The sequence below is a fragment of the Heptranchias perlo genome, chromosome 2, assembly GCF_035084215.1.
Source record: "Heptranchias perlo isolate sHepPer1 chromosome 2, sHepPer1.hap1, whole genome shotgun sequence".
Classification (NCBI taxonomy): Eukaryota; Metazoa; Chordata; class Chondrichthyes; order Hexanchiformes; family Hexanchidae; genus Heptranchias; species Heptranchias perlo.
In genome coordinates, this window is record NC_090326.1 from 49704426 (window position 1) to 49728128 (window position 23703).

Consider the following 23703-nt stretch of genomic DNA (forward strand, 5'->3'; position numbering starts at 1 on the left):
TATAACAAGCAAAGTCTCTGATCAGATCAGTTGTGAGTGCAAAAGTACAGTACAGATGCTGAACAAATAGTAATTAGCAATAAATGGCTCCCAGATGGTTCAGCAGATTTATCCCGTGAATAGGTGAACCAGGTAATGAGTGAATCATTAATTGCACAGTTAAACTGAAGACAATGCATCAACCTCCCAGTTCAAGTTGAGTTAAACATTACAGGGTAGAATTTCCGCAGGGATTCTCCTGATGGGCCTATACTGTCTGGAGTTTAGAAGAATGAGAGGTGATCTCATTGAAACATACAGGATTCTGAGACGGTTTGATAGGGTAGATGCTGACAGGCTCTTTCCCCTGGCTGGAGAGTCTAGAACTAGGGGTCATAGTCTCAGGATAAGGGGTTGGCCATTTAGGACTGAGATGAGGGGGAATTTCTTCACTTGATGGGTTGTGAATCTTTGGAATTCTCTACCTCAGAGGGCTGTGGATGCTGAGTCACTGAGTATATTCAAGGTTGAGTGCAATAGATTTTTTGGACTCTAGGGGAATCAAGGGATATGGGGATCGGATGGGAAAGTGGAGTTGAGGTAGAAGACCAGCCATGATCTTGTTGAATGGCGGAGCAGGCTTGAGGGGCCGTATGGCCGACTCCTGCTCCTATTTCTTATGTTCTTATCTCCCGCTGTAACTTCGATGGAAGATTGCCGGAAACCATAGAGAAACATCATAAATGGCCATTTACGTCATTTCTCTCGGGTCTCCGCCGATGTTAGTGAGAGATTGGGAGAAGCCCCGCAGAAATTCTACTCCTATGTGGCATGGGAAAATCCAGGGACTGGCACAACCATATCATAAACCTAAGTGTCCAACTGATCCTCAAATTGATAACTGCAATATACTTTATATGGTTAACATTAAAATCTGTTCATTTTTAGAAATAACTGGAGTGGTTTATTGGTAGCCCCATTTGGAAGGATTTATCATTGAGGTGTGTTTTAAAGCCCCGAGCTGTCTTTTTATTTGCTCCCATTTTGAGTTCTTAAAGAAACCATTGTTATTTTGTTAAAATTTAGGCTTCTTCCTGTTACTGTTTACTCATGCTCAATGCAAAGATCAGTTGCCACAGACATTAATAAATCTGAATCACAGTTTTTAGCCCAAGCAATGTGGTTAGTTTGGAAGGATCTAGAACCCATAGCATCAGATAGGATATATAACATCAACCCCAAAGGTTCATGATTTGCCCTATGGGAACACTATCTCAAATATTTTTACACATTAGGTCAGGTTTCGGTTCATAGGAAGATCATGCTTGCCTGTGGAAACTGACTTTTGGGTTGAATTTCAAGTTTCTTAATTCTTAAAGTTTCAGAATTCTTAAAACATTATCATGGGTGCTTCAGGCTTCATGGAATTCTGGGTCTCCACTATGTTATGGAGCTAAATGGTGAAGTTACATGAACTGAAGCAATTTCCAGCTGGTGGGGTATTTATTCCCAGCCTATAGTACCCCTGGAGACAGAAATCATAAATCAGAACAAAGGCATAATGGCAGATGATAGCTCACACATCCCACTGATTGGTAGCAATATTCTGCATTTGCTTCAACCAGAAGATGCTAATGTTGACACAATAACCCTAATTTTCAGAGTTCAGCAAATTTGGGGCTGTGCTTGCTCATACCCTTCACGGACAGCGGAGTGTGCTGGCCTCAAATTGTTCAAGGCAAGCCCCCTCTTTCACTCCTTGCACATGAAAAATGCGTGCAGTAAGTTAGACATGGAATCTGGTTGGCTGCAAGTTGCAAAATTGGGCAATCCAGCAGCCTTTAAAGGGTTGCTGTTTGCCCTTAAAGGGGAGTTGCCTGCAATTATTCAGATGAAGGAAGCAACTGATTTGGAAGCCTTACGTGTGTAATGAGGGGGATGTGAAAACCTTCATCTCGGTGGAGTTGCTGCATCGAAGGAGGATGGTCCTATTTTGGTGCCAAACGGCATCCATAAACTCCATGTATGGAACTTGCTGAGCAAGTGAATACAATATCCCAGGTCTGGGATACATGGGAGCAAGTGAGGAAATGGTTCAATGGCATCAGATGAAGTGCCAAAGTAAGTAGGCAGCTCTGTATACACACACTCTTCCTTCGTACAAGGCATGGGCCTACTTAACTATTCATCAGCTGTGCCCTCAGACAGATAAGTTGCAAAGCATGTACAGAGCATTGACCATTTTTGGCAACAGGCCTTCATTAACAGGAGCTGCATGACACATTTGCAGTGGGGTGCAATAATACCATGCAAATAATACTTCATAGGTCACCAGCAAAAGAGTATCGGCAGGAAAAGCACCATTAAAGTTAACGTGAGAAGGCCTGGCACAAGGAAGGAGATAGTCTGGACACCAGGGTGCTAAGGAGCTTGCTAATATCTATATAAATGTGCTCTGCTTGCAGGCCAAGGGTGTTCATGCCCATCGGGAGAGAACCAGGATAGGCAGTGGGCCAGCACTTCTGAAGCAGCTGTCTGACTTTGAGGATGTAGCCCTTGTTCTCTTTGGCTATGAATCTGTAGATGGCATTGGTGAGGGAGAGCTTGGAGGCATTAGTGTTAATTAATCTACTATGTAGTTGGGCTGACTTAGTAGCTGAAACTGGTTTGTGATCTAACTTGATAGGAATATAAAAAGAGTGGTAGTAGTGAGAACATAGCAGTTTGAACAGAGAACACATCACAGAATGAGCTGGTGACCTAGTGAGGTGGGAACAAAAGGTGAAAACAGTACTGCTAATATGGGAATTTGGCTACAGTAGGAATTTGGTGCAGATGGGGAAGGAGGAGCAGAATAGTTTAATTGAAATTTAAGTCGATGAGAATATAAACTCAACTGTAACAACTGCCATTTATAGTGAATCTGGCAGCACAGGAAGGCATAATGATGTCTGGTTCCTGCAGGACGTGGGAGTTTTGAATTGTGCACAAACTCAGACAAACACATCTGTGAGAACTGTCCAACTGAGATTAGTTGAGCTCAAGATCTCAACTTGAGGCGAAGTTGGAGACAATCTGACACATCAGGGAGGGAGAGAGATTTGTGGAGCAAGAGTTTCAAAGGGTAGTCATTCTGCTGAGAGATAGGGAGCTGGCAGTGATAAAGGAAGGAATGGTGACTATCCACAGGTCAGGGGAAGTGAGGAGTGACTGGCTACAGCAGGAATGTGCAGAACAACTTGGCCTCTCCAACAAGAAGAGCATGTAGGAGGAATAAAGAGAGTAGGGGGAAAATTAAATTGCCTGATTTTAAGCAGAGAAAGACTGTGATAAAAGAACAAAGTATGAGCTAGGACAAAAATAATTAAGGAAAATGAAGTAGCATTAATACAAACAATAAAAGATCAAGAGCATGTATCGCAATGCTCAGAGTGTGGGAAATCAAATGGGGGAATTAGAAGCAACTATGTCACAGAAAGAAATAGATTTAATAACACTAAGAGAAATATGGCTGCCAACTGGGCAGGAGTGGAAAATAAACACATCAGGTTATAATAGTTTTAGGAAGGTTGGAATAGTTAAGAAAGGAGGAGGGGTGACAATATTTGTAAAGAGGACTAATGTACACAAAAAAAAGTTTCAGATAGTGTTAGAGATCAAAGACAAAAAATAGATTGTAATATTAGCAGGGTTTGGTGTACTACAGTGCCCCTTAATGTGGGAGGGAAATGGAAGAGGAAATCTCTAGTCAGTTGAAGTAGATGAGTAGAAATAACAAAATTATTGTTCTCGGAGATTTTAAATTACCCACTCCTTGATTGGGGCTGGGAGGAATTAAACAGAGAAAAGGGAATGGAATTCCTAAAATGTGTGCAGGACTCCTTCCTTAAGTAATATGTTCATATGCTTACAGGGGGAGAAGTGTTACTGGATCTATGTAAGAGATTTAAGACGGAGAATAGGAGTAACTTTTTTTAGTCAGAGGGATGTGAGACAGTGGAATACACCTCCGGAGTTAGTGATTGAAGCAGAAAGAAAGAAAGACAGACTTGCATTTATATAGCACCTCTCACAACCTCAGGTCGTCCCAAAGCACTTTACAACCAATGAAGTACTTTTGAAGTATAGTCACTGTTGTAATGTAGGAAACGTGGCAGCCAATTTGCACACAATAAGCTCCCACAGACAGCAATGAAATAAATGACTAGATCATCTGTTCTTTGGATGTTGGCTGAGGGACAAACGTTGGCCAGGACACTGTGAAAAAAGTTGACCATGTCAACTTTTAAGAATGGATTTCAGGATGAGGCCCAGAGGGTGTGAGACCACCTACCAGGTACTTCACAACACATTATGCCAAGCTCTCCAGCTGCCCCAAGCACCAGCACATATACTGGGATCGAAAGAATGAATTTGAGGAAGAGGCACAAATGAAGAGGAGCAAATGGAGTTGGCAGGCAAGAAAGAAGATCTGGTCATGATGCGAATCTACGTTCCTTGCTAATTGTATGGGCAGGGGATTAGTATGCTACTGGACCAGCCTTCAAATGGAAATTAATGCAAGAGCAAAAGGCTTTCGCATCATCCTTTGAGTCCACCATAAGCAGCCTGCAGCAGCAGCTGGGGGGAAAATGTGTACCAGTGTACCTCCAGCTTCACTGCAGTCATGCGCAAAGGATTTACACAAATGCAGAATACTATGGAGTGAGTGGCGTCTTTACAGCCATCTGCAATGGAGCCCCAAAGCCATGAGGGAGAAAGCTCAGAACAACAAGAACAATATTCTCTGATGACTGGCACCATTGAGACCTTGACATTTACAGCAGTCTATCACTGCTGGATTTGACAAATTGGGAGTTCATTTGGAAAGAGCAGTAATGGTGGCTTTACCCACATGAGGCTTCCTACTGAGTGCGTTCATGCAGCCTGCTGGTCATCCAGCTGAAGTGGCCAGCCCCAGGGGCATGGAAGGACAAGGGTCCAACGAGGTGGCTTCCTCTCATGGCGGCCACACATCCTCCCACTCTAGTCAGGCCCCTGAAGGGATGAGGATGTTCCAGATCAGGCAGGCACTGGCGTCGATTATGTTGTCGGAAGTAGCACCAGCTGCGGCAAGGCCAACGCGTAACCCTGCATCCACAGGTTCAAGGACATGCCTATCCCAACAGGGTCACACCATCCAACTTCAACCTCTCTCCTACTCAGGGAGCACATACACACAGCCTTAGGTTAAGAAGTACGATGAGCACACCCTCAATATGGCCACCAAGGAAAAGCATTGGCGTAGGGCTTGGACCACATTAGCAATCTATATAATCACAAAATAGATATTGATCTTTTTTATTTCATATTTGCATAGACAGTCTATGTGGGGTAGGACTATGGAACACAATATGTGCTGGGGAGGGGTTAATACATGACAGTTCAGCTTGTGTGGATGGAATATGCAGAATGTTCTTGGGGCAATAATATGTGAGAGTCATTTGGAAAAGCAAAATTGGTTAGTGGTAAGAGGTATCCATTACTAGAAGTACTTGTCGATCACAGACTTCTGTACCAAGCTCCCTGTCTTTACATAATCATATGACCTGCTACCCAGGCCTGTTGCCTGCTCACTCCTCTTTGGATGGCATAATTGTGCAGCATGCAACAGACAGTGATGAGCACCCTGCCCCGGCAGTCCAACCAACAGAACCGTTGCTTCAACACCACTGTGATGTGCTCCACAGTAACATAGTTGGTGGCATAGACCTCAGCGTAAGAAGTATACTTTTGTTTCTTCTCATGATGGTTTTCTACTTTCATATGAAGGAAAAAACGTTCTGTGAAAATGCTCTGGTTGCTATGTATCAGCAACATTTTGGGAAGATTTCCTAAATTCCTTATGTCCAGCGAAATGGTTCAGTGACTTCACTAGAATTACTGATCAGAAGAAATCTTGTCACTATATTTACAATGCCATTCATGCATCGTGACCAGAGGATACCTTCCCCTAATCTTAGTACACCTGCTTCTACTAGTTAGGTCACAGTTAATGGAAAAATGTTTAAAAGTGTCTTATCATATATAAGCCTTTTTCTAATCCTTACTTAATGTCTCTAGCAGCATTCAGTATTTCTCTTGTGTTAAAATAAATTCTGCCATGTTGACTGTCCTTGTGACTTAACGCTGTCATTTCAGACATTGATTGGTTTCATCCAGTATTTCTGTCTCAAATAGTTTGTGTTAGATTGAGATGATAGGCAGAAATAGACAATTAATTGAAATGAAAGTGCAATTGATTAAAAAACACTCACCGAGCAGAATAATGATACACAGCAGAATGGCAATGAGGGCTCCGGTGCTGAGGCCAGGAGGAAGGATTATAGCTTCAGTATTGCAGGACTGCATGGTGCCATCACTGGCACAGGCACACACTCTAATCAGCAGGGTATTGGTACTGCTCTGAATAGGATATTCCTTGTCAGAAATGAGAACTGGCAGAAGGTGAGTGCTCATTTCTTGACGGCTAAATCCACCTCGTCTGGTCACAATTCCTGCTGTATTATCTGAAAATAATATTGAATATGAAAGGTTGAAGCAATTTTTTTTGTGTTTTTTTCCCCCCTTTCACAAGACTTTAATACAGAAGTTGGACAGACAGAAAAGTCAAAAAACTAACAAGCATTTTCTATGAAACTTATATATTGTTTGACTGTTATCTGTTTTTATGCTTTGGGAATCTGTTGCCTCCTTATTTGCCATTCTTCATGCATACCTCTTCAACCTTTTATCCAGTTAATGTGAGATAAATGGCCTGATGTAGGGATATCAGCTTTAGAATGCACAAAGCTCGATGTTTTAGGATTCCTTGATTTAACAAGATGGGCTTCTTGTTAAAATCAACAGACTAGACCAATACCACCAGAGACCCTACAAAACTGTAACAATTGAGAACTGTGATAGTACACTATCATTCTCCTTTCTAGAAGGACAGAAAAGATTAAGCTATCTGAAGCTAAATGGCTGAGTATGAGCTATCTGGGAGTGGATACACTCTCCTGAGTGTACGATTATGTGGGTGGCATACTTCTCAGCACAGGCAACGTTGTCTGGCTGCTGCATGTTTCTGGAAGGTGATATAGTCTGGCTGATGTACTTTTCTGGAGGGTGAGATCATAGAATCATAGAAAGTTACAGCACAGAAGGAGGCCATTTGGCCCATTGTGTCCGTGCCAGCTGAAAAAGAGCTATCCAGCTTAATCCCACTTTCCAGCACTTGGCCTGTAGCCCTGTAGGTTACGGCACTTCAAGTGCACATCCAAGTATTTTTTAAATGAGTTGAGGGTTTCTGCATCTACCAGATGGTCTGGCTAATGTACTTTTCTGGAGGTTGAGATGGTCTGGCTGGTGTAATTTTCTGGAGGGTGAGATGGTCTGGCTGGTGTAATTTTCTGGAGGGTGAGATGGTCTGGCTGGTGTAATTTTCTGGAGGGTGAGATGGTCTGGCTGGTGTAATTTTCTGGAAAGTGAGATGTCCTGTGTTGTGGTCTTGGAGAGTTAGGCCCTGAAATTCTATGGAGGTTCTCCTGATCTCCCACTGTAATTAATGTGGGAGATTGGCAGAACCCCCAGAGAAACAACATAAACGGCTGTTTCTTTTGGGGCTCTGGTGTGGAAAACCTGTACAAAATTTCCAGGCCTCAATGTCTTGGTAGAGGGCTTCCACTCTGGATTCGATGGTCTGGGTTAATGAGTTCTCCATAGCCACTGTGACTATAACATTGCATCAGCTCCTAAAATGACTGAACAGTGCATTTAGATGAAAAAACTACATTTACTGCGTTACACCCTGAGATTTTGTTACTGCTATTAACTCCATCCTACATTTATACATCATGCAGAGAAATAGGATGGATGTATGCCATTTCTTTCCTCTGCAGAATATTGCTGAACTGGGCTCGATGTTCCCAGTTTAATTCCCAAGTCCTCTTCTTGGCACACTGTTTGTAAATTGCAGTCTGGATATGCCATCTGAGTCAAATTTATATTTTAAAAAGGCTGAACTGAGAGTCACAGTGGTGAGAGTTCACATCAGACCAGCTGTTGCTCTTTATGTGAAAGCTGACATCAGGCCTGTCTAGGGAATTAATAAAGGGCACAATTGGAAGAATCTTAAAAGGCTAAAATTAATTATTCTGATGCTAAGAATCACCTTTGCCTCATTTCTATATGAATTATACTTTTTGTAGTACATACCCAGGATAATAAATAACTCAATATTTTACTCCAAAGTATAAACATGTTATATCCTCTTACCAGCCACATGATCAATGAACCTGCTCTTTTTATGCTACAATGTTACAATCTACACTCACTGACATCATCCATTTCACAGTACAAAAGCCACATATGTTTTACATACAAATCACTGGTAAACTGAGTAAAAACAAATCCCAGATTGATGTGTATTGTAAAACTAATGTAATACAATATAATATGTATCAATGTGGGTAGAGCTAATAGCAGTTACAGAATCTTAGGATTTAAAGCTTTGCTGTGATAGTTTATGAAATCGGTCGGCATCCCCTCCAGTCACATTACTGCCTTGTAATTTCCTCCTACCTATTTGTTTTTCTATACTTATTTGTGAATGTTATCTTCATTGTCAAGTAATAGGATAATTCACCAGTCTGAAACTACAGTGATACACTATGGATATTACTTCCACAATTTATTATTACAGATGATTAAATGAACCTGAGTTTTCACACCCTTTCAATGTACTTTTGTACAATTTGACATTATTTTAAAAATTGGTCCTGATAAGGATAATTATTCCAATTTCTTAATATTTTTGTTTCACTTCTAGCGTAAAGGATGTGCACCAAAAACACGACAAGTACAAAAGCTCAAATTTCAAGTAAAACAAATCTATCCATACAAAGAAACGAAGCTTTGATTTTGAGTAGGTTGTGGCATGCTGTTACAAGTGTTTTTTTTTATTCGTTCACGGGATGTGGACGTCGCTGGCAAGGCCGGCATTTATTGCCCATCCCTAATTGCCCTTGAGAAGGTGGTGGTGAGCCGCCTTCTTGAACCGCTGCAGTGACGGTTCTCCCACAGTGCTGTTAGGAAGGGAGTTCCAGGATTTTGACCCAGCGACAATGAAGGAACGGCGATATATTTCCAAGTCGGGATGGTGTGTGACTTGGAGGGGAACGTGCAGGTGGTGTTGTTCCCATGCGCCTGCTGCCCTTGTCCTTTAGTTAAAAACATAACTCAACCAGATGGGAGTTTTAGTCCCAGTGCTGTCTGTCACTGTTAATTTAATATGTGTGGTATTTGAGTTATATGGATGGTAACTGGGTTTTATTGCTTTCTCTTCTCTCCAAGGGAGTCAACTCTACAGACTTGTGCCTTCATGGTCTTGGCTGGGAATTTCATTGGAGCTGCTCCTACTCGGGGTTTCCGTCGCAGTTATGGCGAAGTTACGGCAGTGGAGTGGGAGCAGCTCCGAGGAATTTCCGTGCTTTGCCTTTTTTGTATATCAGGTGAGTAGAATTAGAGGCTACTATAACCAGGACAGATGTCTCATATATTTGATCCTGGAAATTTACTGGAAGCATTTAGAACGTGGAGAATTTGTATTAGGGTACAAACGGGCAAGCTATAGATTAATCATTGCCTATTAAATGCTTTGAAAATCCTGGTACAACGAGTGACAGCTAACTCTATCTACACTTGAACTTCTGCATACAAGGACAGAGTTGCAGGTACCAACAAAAACAATGGTGTGTGAAGCTTTGCTTCTTGCATTCTGTGCAGATCAATAAAGAATGCTGCGGTGTAGCTACAGCAACTCTCATGATCATGGCACAAACCTAAAGGTCTGGCTTAAACACTAGCGAGCCTTACGGCGCCGTTCTAGTCGTAATCATGTTGAAAGCTGACAGTCTGGACAGATCTCATTGATGTAGAAGCTCGAATAACATGGGAGTTTGATATCCTTATTAAGTCCACTGGTCTGTGCAGCTTTGGGCTGTACAGAGTTCTGGAGCAAAAGATTTCTTTTTCTGCAATCTGCCAAATAAGGTCATAATAGTCCACCATTTGGAAGAAGTGGGCTTACTAAAATACTAATTTTGCCAATGGTATCAAGTAATGAAAACAATGGAAATGAAAATTGTGCGGTTTCTATAACAGGCGACTGATCCGCAATGGCAGCTTTATACACCCAGGCGGCAAGTTGAAAATCTACCCCTAATGCCCCTTGACTCTAGTACCCAGCTGAGAAGCGACAAAGTGTACATATTAAATTAACAGTGACAGACAGCACTGGGACTAAAACTCCCATCTGGTTGAGTTATGTTTTTAACTAAATAGTGGGCAACCCCAGCATCAAAGTTTTTAACACATGTAACACTTATCTATTTAGCCGTGGTTTGAAATGGGTTATTGGTTAAATCCCTACCTTCATTATCCCGAACTGTAAAATTCGGGTTGTTGGTGGCCTCTGGAGCCAAACTGAAGAAGAATCTGGATCCACTTGGTGGGGAGTCCTGATCTACAGCACTGACAGTTTGTATCAGCTGTGTGTTAAATCAATATAAAAAGCAGTACTGTAGCAACCATCCAAAATAGCTGTACATATCCAAATACATCTGTATATACACAAAACTGTAGTAGGGACTGAGTAGTCATACAGCATATAAATACATAAAATTAATAAATTAAACCACAGTTTTCAAATAATGATTTCTTCCAAATATATTATTAGCAATAATTACGGTTAGTGTTATTTTTAATGAGTTAAAAGTGTATAGTGGACAAACATTTGTCTGCTAATACCACCATCAGTAATTTTTAGGCTCAAGTATCTTGTTAATCACTGTCCAGCAATCATTGTTGGGAGTGGGTGAGGGTTGGCTGTATTGCCCTCATATTCGAATATTCTGGACAGTCATTACTGATTGATTATTTGAATATTGGGGCATGAAGAATGGCTATTTGGATGAAGGACTGGACGGCAGTGCTGATTGAATGGTATACCATGAGTCAGTGGCCTTAGGAGAAGAACAGAAAGGGAAGAAAATCACTGGGAATATAGAGAAGAATCTTGTTAACATGTTTCTTTTAAATAATTAACAAGACACAAGTGCTTTCATGAAAATAACTTTGGCATACTAAACGAACCATTCCCTTTTGGTTCATATTCCTAAGTTCTATTGACTCAATAAATAAAATACATAGGAGACCAGCTTTAAGATACTGTGTTTAAGGCACTGAATTGGATCATTGTTCATTCTTCTAAGGGAGCTGGGGTCAGATCCAGCTGAAAATAACTTGAGGAGCAAAGCTGCTGAATTATAATTAGGAATTATTCGCATAAAATGGATGAAATCACAGAATATATGATCCCTAAAACATCAGTAGAAATCCCATAATCCTATGTAATAAAAATGGAATTTGACTTGTTCAGTCACCATAAACCAGAGGCCTTGATTATAAATAAATGTAATTATGGAACGTGTTCCCTGAAACATTGGTAAACACCAGGACTTGAGCACATGATCTAGGCTAACACTTCAGTGCAGTACTGAGGCAGTACTTGCTTAAAAACTGTTAAATCTTCAGCTTCTTCCAGTTCTGATGAAAGGTCATCGACCTGAAACGTTAACTCTGTTTCTCTCTCTACAGATGCTGCCTGACCTGCTGAGTATTTCGAGCATTTTCTGTTTTTAGTCAGATTTCCAGCATCTGCAGTATTTTGCTTTTGTTGTAGTTACTGTTGAGGCAGTATTGCATTGCCAGAGAATTGTCTTTTGAATGAAATTTTAAACTGCGACCCTGTCTGCCTGTTCCAGTGGCCCATGTGGATGTGAAAGATCCCCTGGCACTATTTGAAGAAGAGCAGAGGAGTTCTTCCGGTGATGTGGCTAACATTGATCCCTCAACCAGCACTACCAGGGGCTGTTCACTGATGATTGCACAGTGATTGCACAGTGTTCTGCTCCATTCACAATTCCTCAGATAATGAAGCAGTCCATGCCCGCAGGTTGGGTATTTTGAGGCAATTGGATCACCTCCTGACTCCCTAAAACCTCTCCACCACCTACAAGGCACAAGTCAGGAATGTGATGGAATACTCTTCACTTGCCAGGATGGGTGCTGTTGCAACAACACTCAAGATGTTTGCCACCATCTAGGACGAAACAGTCTGTTTGGTCGGCACTTCATCCCCCAGCTTAAACATCCGCTCCCTCCATCAACGGTGTACCGTAGCTGCAGTGTGTACTATCTATAGAATGCACTGCAGCAATTCAGCAAGGCATCTTTGGCGGCACCTCCCAAACCTGTGACCTCCAAATCTCAGAAGGTCATGGGCAGCAAGTGCTTGGGAAAACCATCACGTCCAAGTTCTCTTCCAAGTCACACACCATCCTGACTTGCATACATATCGCCATTCCTTCAGGGATGCTGTGTCAAAATCATGGAACTCCCTACCAAACAACATTATGGGTGTGCCTTCAGGATGGACTGCAGCTGTTCAAGGAGAAGGCCCACCACCACCTTCTCAGGGATAGACAATTAATGCTAACCTTGTCAGTAACATCTACATTCCAAGAATTAATTAAAAAAATATTGACATTGTTGCTTTTAAAGACCACAGGATAGGAAGTATGGAAAATGGTACAGCAAGAGCTGTGCCTCTGAGATTCAGGTTGAGGCACACTTTACAAATATATGTCACCATTGGGGTGGGTGAAACATATACTTATATATAGAATTTCTGCCATTTACTATAAGTGGACAGAAAATGTATCTCTATTATAATGTGCCTCATCCTGAGCCTCAAAAGAATAATGATGGCAACGATTTTACATACAAATAAATTATAATTATTAATTAAACTGACAGAATTTCTGCTTCTTTTATTTTTTTTATTTGTTCATGGGATGTGGGCATCGCTGGCGAGGCCGGATTTATTGCCCATCCCTAATTGCCCTTGAGAAGGTGGTGGTGAGCCGCCTTCTTGAACCGCTGCAGTCCGTGTGGTGACAGTACTCCCACAGTGCTGTTAGGAAGGGAGTTCCAGGATTTTGACCCAGCAACGATGAAGGAACGGCGATATATTTCCAAGTCGGGATGGTGTGTGACTTGGAGGGGAACGTGCAGGTGGTGTTGTTCCCATGTGCCTGCTGCTCTTGTCCTTCTAGGTGGTAGAGGTCGCGGGTTTGGGAGGAGCTGTCGAAGAAGCCTTGGTGAGTTGCTGCAGTGCATCCTGTGGATGGTACACACCGCAGCCACAATGCGCCGGTGGTGAAGGGAGTGAATGTTTAGGGTGGTGGAAGGGGTGCCAATCAAGCGGGCTGCTTCGTCCTGGATGGTGTCGAGCTTCTTGACTGTTGTTGGAGCTGCACTCATCCAAGCAAGTAGAGAGTATTCCATCACACTACTGACTTGTGACTTGTAGATGGTGGAAAGGCTTTGGGGAGTCAGGCGGTGAGTCACTTGCCGCAGAATACCCAGCCTCTGACCTGCTCTTGTAGCCACAGTATTTATATGGCTGGTCCAGTTAAGTTTCTGGTCAATGGTGACCCCCAGTATGTTGATGGTGAGGGATTCGGCGATGGTAATGCCGTTGAATGTCAAGGGGAAGTGGTTAGACTCTCTCTTGTTGGAGATGGTCATTGCCTGGCACTTATCTGGCACGAATGTTACTTGCCACTTATGAGCCCAAGCCTGGATGTTGTCCAGGTCTTGCTGCATGCAGGCTCGGACTGCTTCATTATTTGAGGGGTTGCAAATGCAATTAACAGCGAACATCCCCATTTCCGACCTTATGATGGAGGGAAGGTCATTGATGAAGCAGCTGAAGATGGTTGGGCCTAGGACACTGCCCTGAGGAACTCCTGCAGCAATGCCCTGGGGCTGAGATGATTGGCCTCCAACAACCACTATCATCCTCCATTGTGCTAGGTATGACTCCAGCCACTGGAGAGTTTTCCCCCTGATTCCCATTGACTTCAATTTTACTAGGGCTCCTTGGTGCCACACTCAGTCAAATGCTGCCTTAATGTCAAGGGCAGTCACTCTCACCTCACCTCTGGAATTCAGCTCTTTTGTCCATGTTTGGACCAAGGCTGTAATGAGGTCTGGAGCCAAGTGGTCCTGGCGGAACCCAAATTGAGCATCGATGAGCAGGTTATTGGTGAGTAAGTGCCGCTTGATTGCACTGTCGAAGACATGTTCCATCACTTTGCTGATGATTGAGAGTAGACTGATGGGGCGGTAATTGGCCGGATTGAATTTGTCCTGCTTTTTGTGGACAGGACATACCTGGGCAATTGTCCACATTGTCGGGTAGATGCCAGTGTTGTAGCTGTACTGGAACAGCTTGGCTAGAGGCGCAGCTAGTTCTGGAGCACAAGACTTCAGCACTACAGCTGGGATGTTGTCGGGGCCCATAGCCTTTGCTGTATCCAGTGCACTCAACCGTTTCTTGATATCACGTGGAGTGAATCAAATTGGCTGAAGACTGGCTTCTGTGATGGTGGGGATATCGGGAGGAGGCCGAGATGGATCATCCACTCGGCACTTCTGACTGAAGATGGTTGCAAATGCTTCAGCCTTGTCTTTTGCACTCACGTGCTGGACTCCGCCATTATTGAGGATGGGGATGTTTGTAGAGCCTCCCCCTCCCGTTAGTTGTTTAATTGTCCACCACCATTCACGACTGGATGTGGCAGGACTGCGGAGCTTTGATCTGATCCGTTGGTTGTGGAATCGCTTAGCTCTGTCTATAGCATGTTGCTTCCGCTGTTTAGCATCCATGTCGTCCTGAGTTGTAGCTTCACCAGGTTGGCACCTCATTTTTAGGTACGCCTGGTGCTGCTCCTGGCATGCTCTTCTACACTCCTCATTGAACCAACAACATATGACTTTTTATTCAGTTGCATCTAGTTCAATTTGTACACTCAATTCTCATTGGTATCTAGCTGTCTCATAGTTTCAGTTGAAGGACAATTAAACTTGTTTGGGGATTTGTTATAATGTCATATTGTTGTATAAGATTCAGCCATAGCATTAAGGGGAATGGTGCGCAGGTAGCTTGGCAGATTTTAAAACGTTTGTGAAATAAAAATTCTGGACTGCAAGGTGTGATTAAATAGCCCTAATGGATATGTGTGAGTACAGTGGGACATAACTGAGAACGGGCAGCTTGATTGAATGTTGGGGAAGTCAAGCTGCCTACTCCTCAATTACAATCGACTGCTCTCTGCTTGTCTGTATTTGCACAAGTGGAATGAAGCTTCAACATTTAAACTGGTTACCTGGCCAGCCTTTGCATTTTCACAGACAAAGGTCTCATAAAACATGGGAAACTCTGGAGCGTTGTCATTGATGTCTAAAATCTTGATTAAAACAGGTACGCGGCTACTTTTCCTTGAATTTTCTGTAACTGCAAATAAGTAAAAATAGATATAATTCTCAATGGCCTACAATTAAACAACAATGCAGTTGATGAAAGGTCTAAGCATATTTAAACCTAATATAATTCTGATTGATTCAGAGAAAGAGTCATATGTAACATTCCAATTTGTTTTTATTACACTGAAATCCCCATCCAAGCAATAAAACCATGTCAGATCAGTGCTGGCCCTGAAATTCCTGGGAGTCTGCTCTGCTGACACAACATAACACCTGCCTGCCCTAGCTTGAGACCAGAGACCCTGTCCAAATCCAGGGCACAGGGTTATTTATGTGACCAGGTGGATTAATCACTTCAACGAGTGCACTTCATTGGCACCCGTCCTGATCTGTCTGCTGGAGGCCAGAGCAGCCCAAAGTTACTCCGTTAGGTGACCCAAAGGCCCAGCTCAGGGCCAAAGAAGATCAAAGGTAAAAATGTCTTCAGCTCCGAGGGATTTTCCTGGGATCGATTATCTTTCCCTTGGGAGCTTCTGGGGCATTTACTGGGGCGTTAGTAGTACTCATGCCAGCTCTTGATGGTGAGATTGCTGAGACCTATGAAGGGTGTAATGGCCATAATTTCCCAGGAGAGCTTCCAGACATCACCTGTGATATGGGGCTGGGCTGAAGATGCAGCTTTGGCCCCCAAATTAGAATTGAAAGGACCAGCCTAAATGCGGTGATATCACAGTAGCACTGAATTCTGCCCCAAATGCCTGGCCTGCCCCAGGGAGAAATCAAGCTTCCTGCCCTCTCCAACTCAAGGAATTTCAGGACTTCTATGACAAAAGCTGTATTAGTCATGAAAAATTGGTAAACACAAGTCAAATTGTTATGGTCTATTAAAAATTAAATCCAAACATCTCATTTGCTATTTCACGTTTCCAAAAGAAAACAAGACTCCACTGCTGATTGAGGCAGGCTGATTTTGTAATGGATTCTCCTACAGCCGTGGCTCCTTTAATACTAGAACTGCATTCACAACTGGACTGTCAAATTTATTGCTATTAAATTCCTTATTTGGAATATGATATTAGATGCTGTCCGTTCAAAGGCTGTAATTCAAATCAAGAGTTTTGTTTTGGTTCTGGCGGAGGAGAGGCTTGCTGTTGGAAGTAGGAGATGATTGTCAGCTATATGTGCTCCTGCTGAGAGAGCCAGCTGTCTTTGTTTATTTTATTCCCAACTGGAAGATCAGCTGTTTCTGCTGGTGATTTTATTGGAGGTGAAAGCTTCACCTAACAGTGCTCTCCTCACTTGCCTGTGGCTCTATGCTGTTAATGGAAGGAGTGTCACAACTGGGGCTCATGTGAAGTGGGCAGGTCAGCTGAAAAGACTCCTGAGACTCGAAGAATGACTATCATGGAAGAGTGTGAGAATCGCAAGATCCACGAGTCCCAGCAACCTTTTGACAAAGGTACAGCTTTAAGAATTCACTATGAGACCAACTTTTGAAGGATGTTAAATGATGGGCGAAATGCCTGAAATTTCCTGGGCTCTTGGCACCAAGGCTGCATGCTGGGAATATGCAATTTATAAAATTTACCCTCAAAACTCCTGATTTACATTGTCATCCAAATCCCAAGAATGTTTCAGCCTTGAACATGTTCCCAAACATCATTACTTATTTAGAATAAATTGGTCTCCCACTGACTTTGATGGAAATAAAAATCGGGAGAGATCTAAATCAGGCCGCCGATTCTCCATCACCCGTTTTACACTATTGCACAAAGTCAAAATTACCCCCATAGAGTCTTGCGGTCTTCAGTTGAAGCAGGGTTAGAGGGAAAGGGATAATTAGGCTAAGGGTCGCCAATGTAATTCAGTCACCATTTTAGACATATATTCTGTTCTTATTTTTGTATAACACTTTGAGTTTATATCATTATTTAAAACTAAATAGCAAAACATGCAGTAATTTGGGAAACAGAAAAGTAGAGTTGGTTGGAGCATTGGAATTTTTCTGCAGTGCAAACTGAGAAGCTGGGACATACAAAACTGAGGAACTACAGGACCACCAATGGTGAGAGGGTCTAATTACAATGTGACAAATTTACAGAGAATTTCCATTATAAATGTGAACATAAGAATTCTATAAGGGAAAAAGTTGGCAGGAAGTGCGCACATATGTAAGATTTTTAATATGTAGAACAATCCAATTCACCTTTTCAGTACTTTCCCCTTGGCTGCTGTGTTTTCCATCGTCCTCGATGGAGTGTTGTCACTAGCCTTATTTAGTGTTTTGAAGCCAGTATTCCATTACATATCACACTTAAGCCAATACACTTAAATGCTGTAGGTTAGGCTTCTTGAGCAATACTCTTAATTCATCATATTGCTAGCAGCAGCAGTTACATATCTCAAAATTATTTCCTCAGACACAAGCCAAATTTGGAAGGACAGATTCTCAAGCTGTTTTGCTGAATGCTTTTCACAATTCAATTAGACATGATAAGAACATTTCAGACACCACTATGCTGTTTTATTTAAATCCTACTAAAATGCATCTAAAATGCAGCTGCATGAAAATCTCCCAAGAACTTTACTGAGAAATAATCCATAGGCATAACATTGGTATTTAACAAAGGTAGAAAGGTCCTTTAAAAAGTATATTTTTGTAAACTACTATATCTGCATTTTCTTTTGCAATTTTTCTCTTTTTTCCTGAAGGTGCTGACTCAACAACAGTGCCCTGGAGTACTGCAGACCTGCGAGGTTCAGGGTTCGAGATTACTGAGTCTGCCACAGAAGGCTGACTTAATTCCAAACTTCCATCGTGCCACCAGTCATGTCGTCTTGGATCCACTTCAAACACAGAGACCCCACTTACACATGATATGACAGTTACCTCCCCCGTGAGGTATAGGCCACATCTATTAGCAAACATTTTACCCAGGATTAGCCAAAAACTAATGGAACTCCTCACAAGGATGTGATGTGGAGATGCCGGTGATGGACTGGGGTTGACAATTGTAAACAATTTTACAACACCAAGTTATCGTCCAGCAATTTTATTTGAAATTCACAAGCTTTCGGAGGCTTCCTCCTTCCTCAGGTGAATGTGGAAATGAAATCCTCGAACCCTTCGCATTTATAAATCACAGAACAATACTTGGTGATTACAGACAGTGTTTTCAACTGCCCGTTGCCAAGTGCTCGCTGGCTCCTCACAAGGAGCCAGCGAGCACTCACACTCAATGGGGCTCCATAATCTTCTGTCTTAACATGTAACACAGCCTACTTCTCGCCCATGACTAAGCTAAATAGCTTCAGTAAAGTAGTTTAACAGTGCAGAAAAACTGAAATGAAACAGATTAATACCAAAGACAAGCTGTATTCACTGGCCACTTACTTGTCTCGGTTGCTATGACTGTAATATTATGCCACGGCATTTCTTCCCGGTCAAGTGCTTTTAATGTCACAATTGATCCATTAACAGAATTTACGTTGAAGTACCTATCCAAATCAGTATGGCGATCTATTGAATAACTGAAAAAGTCAAATAAAAAAAAATGTTGAAAATGATTACCAGTTTCCAATTAAGTTCAAACGGTGGACATTTTTTGATACATTTTCATTGTTGATTTCTGTTGAATCTCAAACACTTTTAAGGCAGAACACCCATCCAGCAATTGTTTTTTTGACTGAATGTGTAGCACACTTTTTCCAGCCTAGATTATGTTGCAGTACCATTTCATGATTTTTTTTGTCCTTATTTAGAATAACTCTCCAGCTACTGCCAATGCTTTCCCCTCGCACCTACATAGCATTCTCTGGCATAAAGCCTTCTGTAAATGGCTTCTAAGAAGTGCCTCAGAATGGTCTGGGGTGACCTGTCCTCCTATTTCCCTTCCTCCCTTCCCCTGAGGCATACCTAGCGTCCAACATGGGTAATTACTTACATAGTGACTTAGTCCAGATTGAGAACTTATCATGTGAATAATTGTACTATGTTCTATGACATGACTAAGCTAAATAACATCGGTAAAGTAGTTTAACAGTGCAGAAAAAGATTAAAAATGCATTACACAGCTCCACTGGTGGCTCAATAAGGTTCTGCAGTGAATAGTTGAGACATACAGACTGGAAAGGTTGGTCATTTCTTAATCCCTGGTCCGTGCTGAGTCAGCTGGTCTCAGCTGGGGTGAACGGTTGGGACATTACAATTAGCATTCATGCCCATGCATTCGGGAGGGGAAAATTAGTCAGAGTTCCTGCTCCTAGTCACTACATAGTGAGTCCTGCTGGATGTGTACGTGTGTGGAAATTGCGTGAGGACAAGTTCAGGCTCGGTAGCCATGTCCTCACGGTAGAAAACCTTGAAGACACTCACTGATAAGGTTCACACATCAAAAATGGGCACTCAGGTGAGGTACTGTGTCCTGTGAAACTGTACCCCCAGCGAGGAGTCAATGCCTTCAGGAAAGGGCAGGAGGGGAGTAAACCGACAACAAAAATAAAATAAAATGTGTTTGAACATAAAATAAAATGTGTTTAAACATAAATTTATAAAGAGAATGCTGTGGCAAAGAGTGGGAAGCCGCAAATTCCTCATAGCACGAGATCTGATCTAGATCATCTGCCAGTAATGAAGTGCTAAATGCAGGAAAGACAATTCCCAAATGGAAAGAGGGAAATTTAGGAAAGTGAGTCAGTTCATGCTATTCTCATGCACTTCCTAATGGTTTCTTACAGAGTGGCATTTGCAGAAAGCTGGAAGTAAGTTGCCTCGTTATTCCCTGAATCAGGGAATGATGGTCTGATGAAATAAAGTACATTAAAATGGGAGTGATGGGGGAATTTAAAAATGAGACCAGTCAAGAACATTCATTTAAAGAGCACACAATATATGACGTACATTATCCTCATATCCTGCTTTGCACGCATAGAGGAATTATACTTGAATCCTGCAATTGGAACTAGCCCTGAACCTTTGCACTTCTCTAGTTTCTCCCCTATCTCTCCCAAGCCATCTCCATGGCTCCTTCTCCTTCAACTTAATTCCCACTATAATGACTGGCCAAGTTCTCTTCCTGACCCCCTTGTAAATGGATCCCTCTCCTCAAGACACTGCATTCTTTACCTTTCAAAACCACCGTCATCACTATCTCCAAAGAAAAACACTCTGCACCACTCATCCTTTGCTAGCTACCAACCCATCTCCAACCTCCTTCTTCTCTTCAAAGTCCTTGAATGTGTTGTCGCCTCCCAAATCTGAGCCCATTTCTCCTGCAACTCTGCATTTTGAATCTCTCCAATTTGGTTTTCACCCCTCCCACAGGACTGAAACACCCCATACCAAAGTCACAAATGACATTCTCTGTGACTGCGACCATGATGCATAATCCTTCCTCATTCTCCTTGACTTCCCTACAGCCTTTGACAAATTTGATCACACCATCCTCTTCCTCAACACCTCTCCTCTGATCATAGCCAAAGCATTTCTACCAATGGCTTCTCTTCCTACCTCTGGAGTCCCCTAAGGATCCATCTTCGGCCTGCCACCATGGAAACTTAACACTGCCCCCTTGATTTCCCTAGCGCTGTCTTTGCTGGTTTTCCTGCTTCGACTCGCCTTTCAACTGGTCCTCACTCAACCCTTGCCATCACCTCCACATGATGCTGCCCGCCCATTACCCTATCCTTGCCAAAGTCACTGGCGTTTCTGTGCTCAGTGAACTGATTTCAGCATTCTTGTCCTTGCCTTCAAATTCTCTCCATGACCCAATGTCTGTGGATGATGCCATGCATGGGATTCTAGTTCAGAACGGCTGATTGTGAACAATGAGAAAGATCATGGACTCAACACAGACACAGACACAGAATGATCCATGGAAGGATTTAAATGCAGATATAATAACGAGGTGCGAAGAACTTATTGAACTGCCCGAAATAGCCGACAAACTTAACATGTTATAAGGGGTGCCTTTGTATTTGACTCCTATGGTACTGACAAATAGTTAGTGCTATTTGCCCGACATAAGCAGCTGCCCGTGATAAGCGTGAACGATATAAGTGGTGCGGACTGTAATAGCAGATCCCTCATGGTACTGCTCACAGAAAGCTGGAGCAAATGGTCTTCCTTATGTTGTTGTTTGTCTCCCTCTTGTTCTATTGTCTTCTCTTGTGCTTCTCTCTCCTTTTTCTTCTTTTGTACTTTTCTCAATGGTTTTCTGCTTCTCTCATTCTTTCTTTTCTTTCCCTTTAAGTAGTGGTTGTATGTCATATGACATGGCAGACCTGCTGCAGGAATGGCATGACCTGAGGCCAAAAGCAAGAAAGCTCTAGGATTAAAATGACTAGCAGGATAATAATGGCTGGAAGTTTTACATTTTTAGGAGTAAGGCAAGTCGAGCAGGCTGGAGCACATGAGCTTGAGGCTTGAAATTAAAAGCAAGGAAGTCATGATGAACCTTTATAAAACACTGGTTCGACCCACAACTGGAGAACACACTTTAGGAAAGATGTGAAGGCCTTAGAGAGGGTGCAGAAAAGATTTACCAGAATGATTCCAGGGATGAGGGACTTTAGTTAGGAGGATAGACTGGAGAAGCTGAGGTTGTTCTCCTTGGAACAGAAAAGGTTAAGAGAAGATTTGATAGAGGTATTTAAAATCATGAAGGGTCTCGACAGAATAGATAGAGAGAAACTATTCTCATTGGTGGAAGGGTCAAGAACCAGAGGACATAGATTTAAGGTGACATGAGGAAAAATGTTTTTACGCAGCAAGTGGTTAGGATCTGGACTGCACTGCCGGGGCGGGGATGGTGGTGGTGGAGGCAGATTCAATCGTGGCTTTCAAAAGGGAACTGGATAAGTACTTGAAAGGAAAAAACTTGCAGGGCTACAGGGATAGGGCGGGGGAGTGGGACCAGCTGGATTGCTCTTGCATAGAGCCGGCATGTGCCGAATGGCCTCCTTCCGTGCTGAAACCTTTGTATAATGCGATCATTAAGGAAGAAGTGGCAGGACAAGCTACAATGGTAGACAGTGGGGAAGAAGTGGAGGCCAAGGAATAGGGGTGGAGGTTGGCCAAAACCCCAGGAACATGCCAAGGAATGGTGCTGGAGGCTGAAGATGCCAAAGAGCAGGAGCAGCTGAGAGATAGGACACAGTGCCACAAATGGTAGGAGGCCTGCAATTGTACGCTGAAGTTTCAAAGCATGTGTTATAGGGGGCATTGCACGTCCGTGGTCAGATTAACATTGAAAATACGATTCGAGTGCCACCTATTGGCTTTAATGGGAGGTGATACAGGGAAAGTGCCACTACGACTGTGGTCACATGAGAATCTCCATATGAATGCCTAGATAGGACTTTTCAATGGTATGCGTGATCCACATTCCAAACGTGAATATAATTATAGATATAATTCCACACAGAAACACTCAGAAAACTTATTGCACGAAAAGCATTAGCAAGCACTAGTCAGAGCTAATACATGGAGAAAATGACAACAGCAGTACATGAATTACCTTTTGTGATCATTTAAATTTAACACTTCTGTCCATGGAAGGACTAAGGATTTTTGGGCAGTGACAAGTTACTAATAACACAATCACCAGTAACTTCACTACTGTCAGGCTGTGGGGAAATCCCACCACATATTTGAGAACATGGTACAAGACTGTTCAGCAGCCAGATGGCTTTTCACAAGCATACTGTAACTGATCCTCTAGATGAGGTCTGGTTTTCTGGCCCTCCCTGATGTCAGTAGGTGCAAAAAAATACACCAGGCCATGATTATAATCCTTTCTGCTGCGAAGCAATTTTCTATTATTAATCTGGCAGACCTGGGCTCCTGTTTTACTCTGATCTAGATATGCTGTGGAGTTCACACCTCATTATGACACTTGGCTCCTGAGAGCTGTATTATAATGAAGGTGCTGCCATGCTGCCACACTATCAGTATTGTATAGGTACAAGTCTATCATGATTCATACTGCTGCTATTATCTTATAACTGCCTGGAGTGATAGTGTCACACTATAATTGCTTTTCCTTCCTGACTCACCTAAACAATCAGGCTGAGGCACTAAAATGGCTTGAATGGATTTTTTATATTAAATGAATCTCTAGAGATGGATTTTCCCCCAGAGAAAGGGGGAAAGAGGGCAGCCGACCAGCAGAACGGTCAATTTTCAAACCGGGCCTCATTTGCATTGGACCGGCAGACCGTGGCCCAAAAACCAAGTGAACTGAGGAAAGTGGAGTTGAGATCAAAGATCAGCCATGATCTCATTGAATGGTGGAGCAGGCTCGAGGGGCC

At 42.6% G+C, this 23703-nt stretch overlaps 1 protein-coding gene across 1 annotated transcript in view; it reads right to left on the bottom strand.

Moving 5' to 3' along the window:
• LOC137339218 (cadherin-6-like) overlaps window positions 1-23703 on the bottom strand; it is a 204682-nt gene that overhangs the window by 12473 nt on the left and 168506 nt on the right. The window contains exons 8-11 of the mRNA XM_068001880.1: window positions 18788-18924; window positions 15297-15424; window positions 10433-10550; window positions 6276-6527 (exon numbers count right to left, since the gene is read on the bottom strand). Of these exons, the coding sequence (XP_067857981.1) occupies window positions 6276-6527; window positions 10433-10550; window positions 15297-15424; window positions 18788-18924 (635 nt within the window). The remainder of the gene's footprint in view (window positions 1-6275; window positions 6528-10432; window positions 10551-15296; window positions 15425-18787; window positions 18925-23703) is intronic.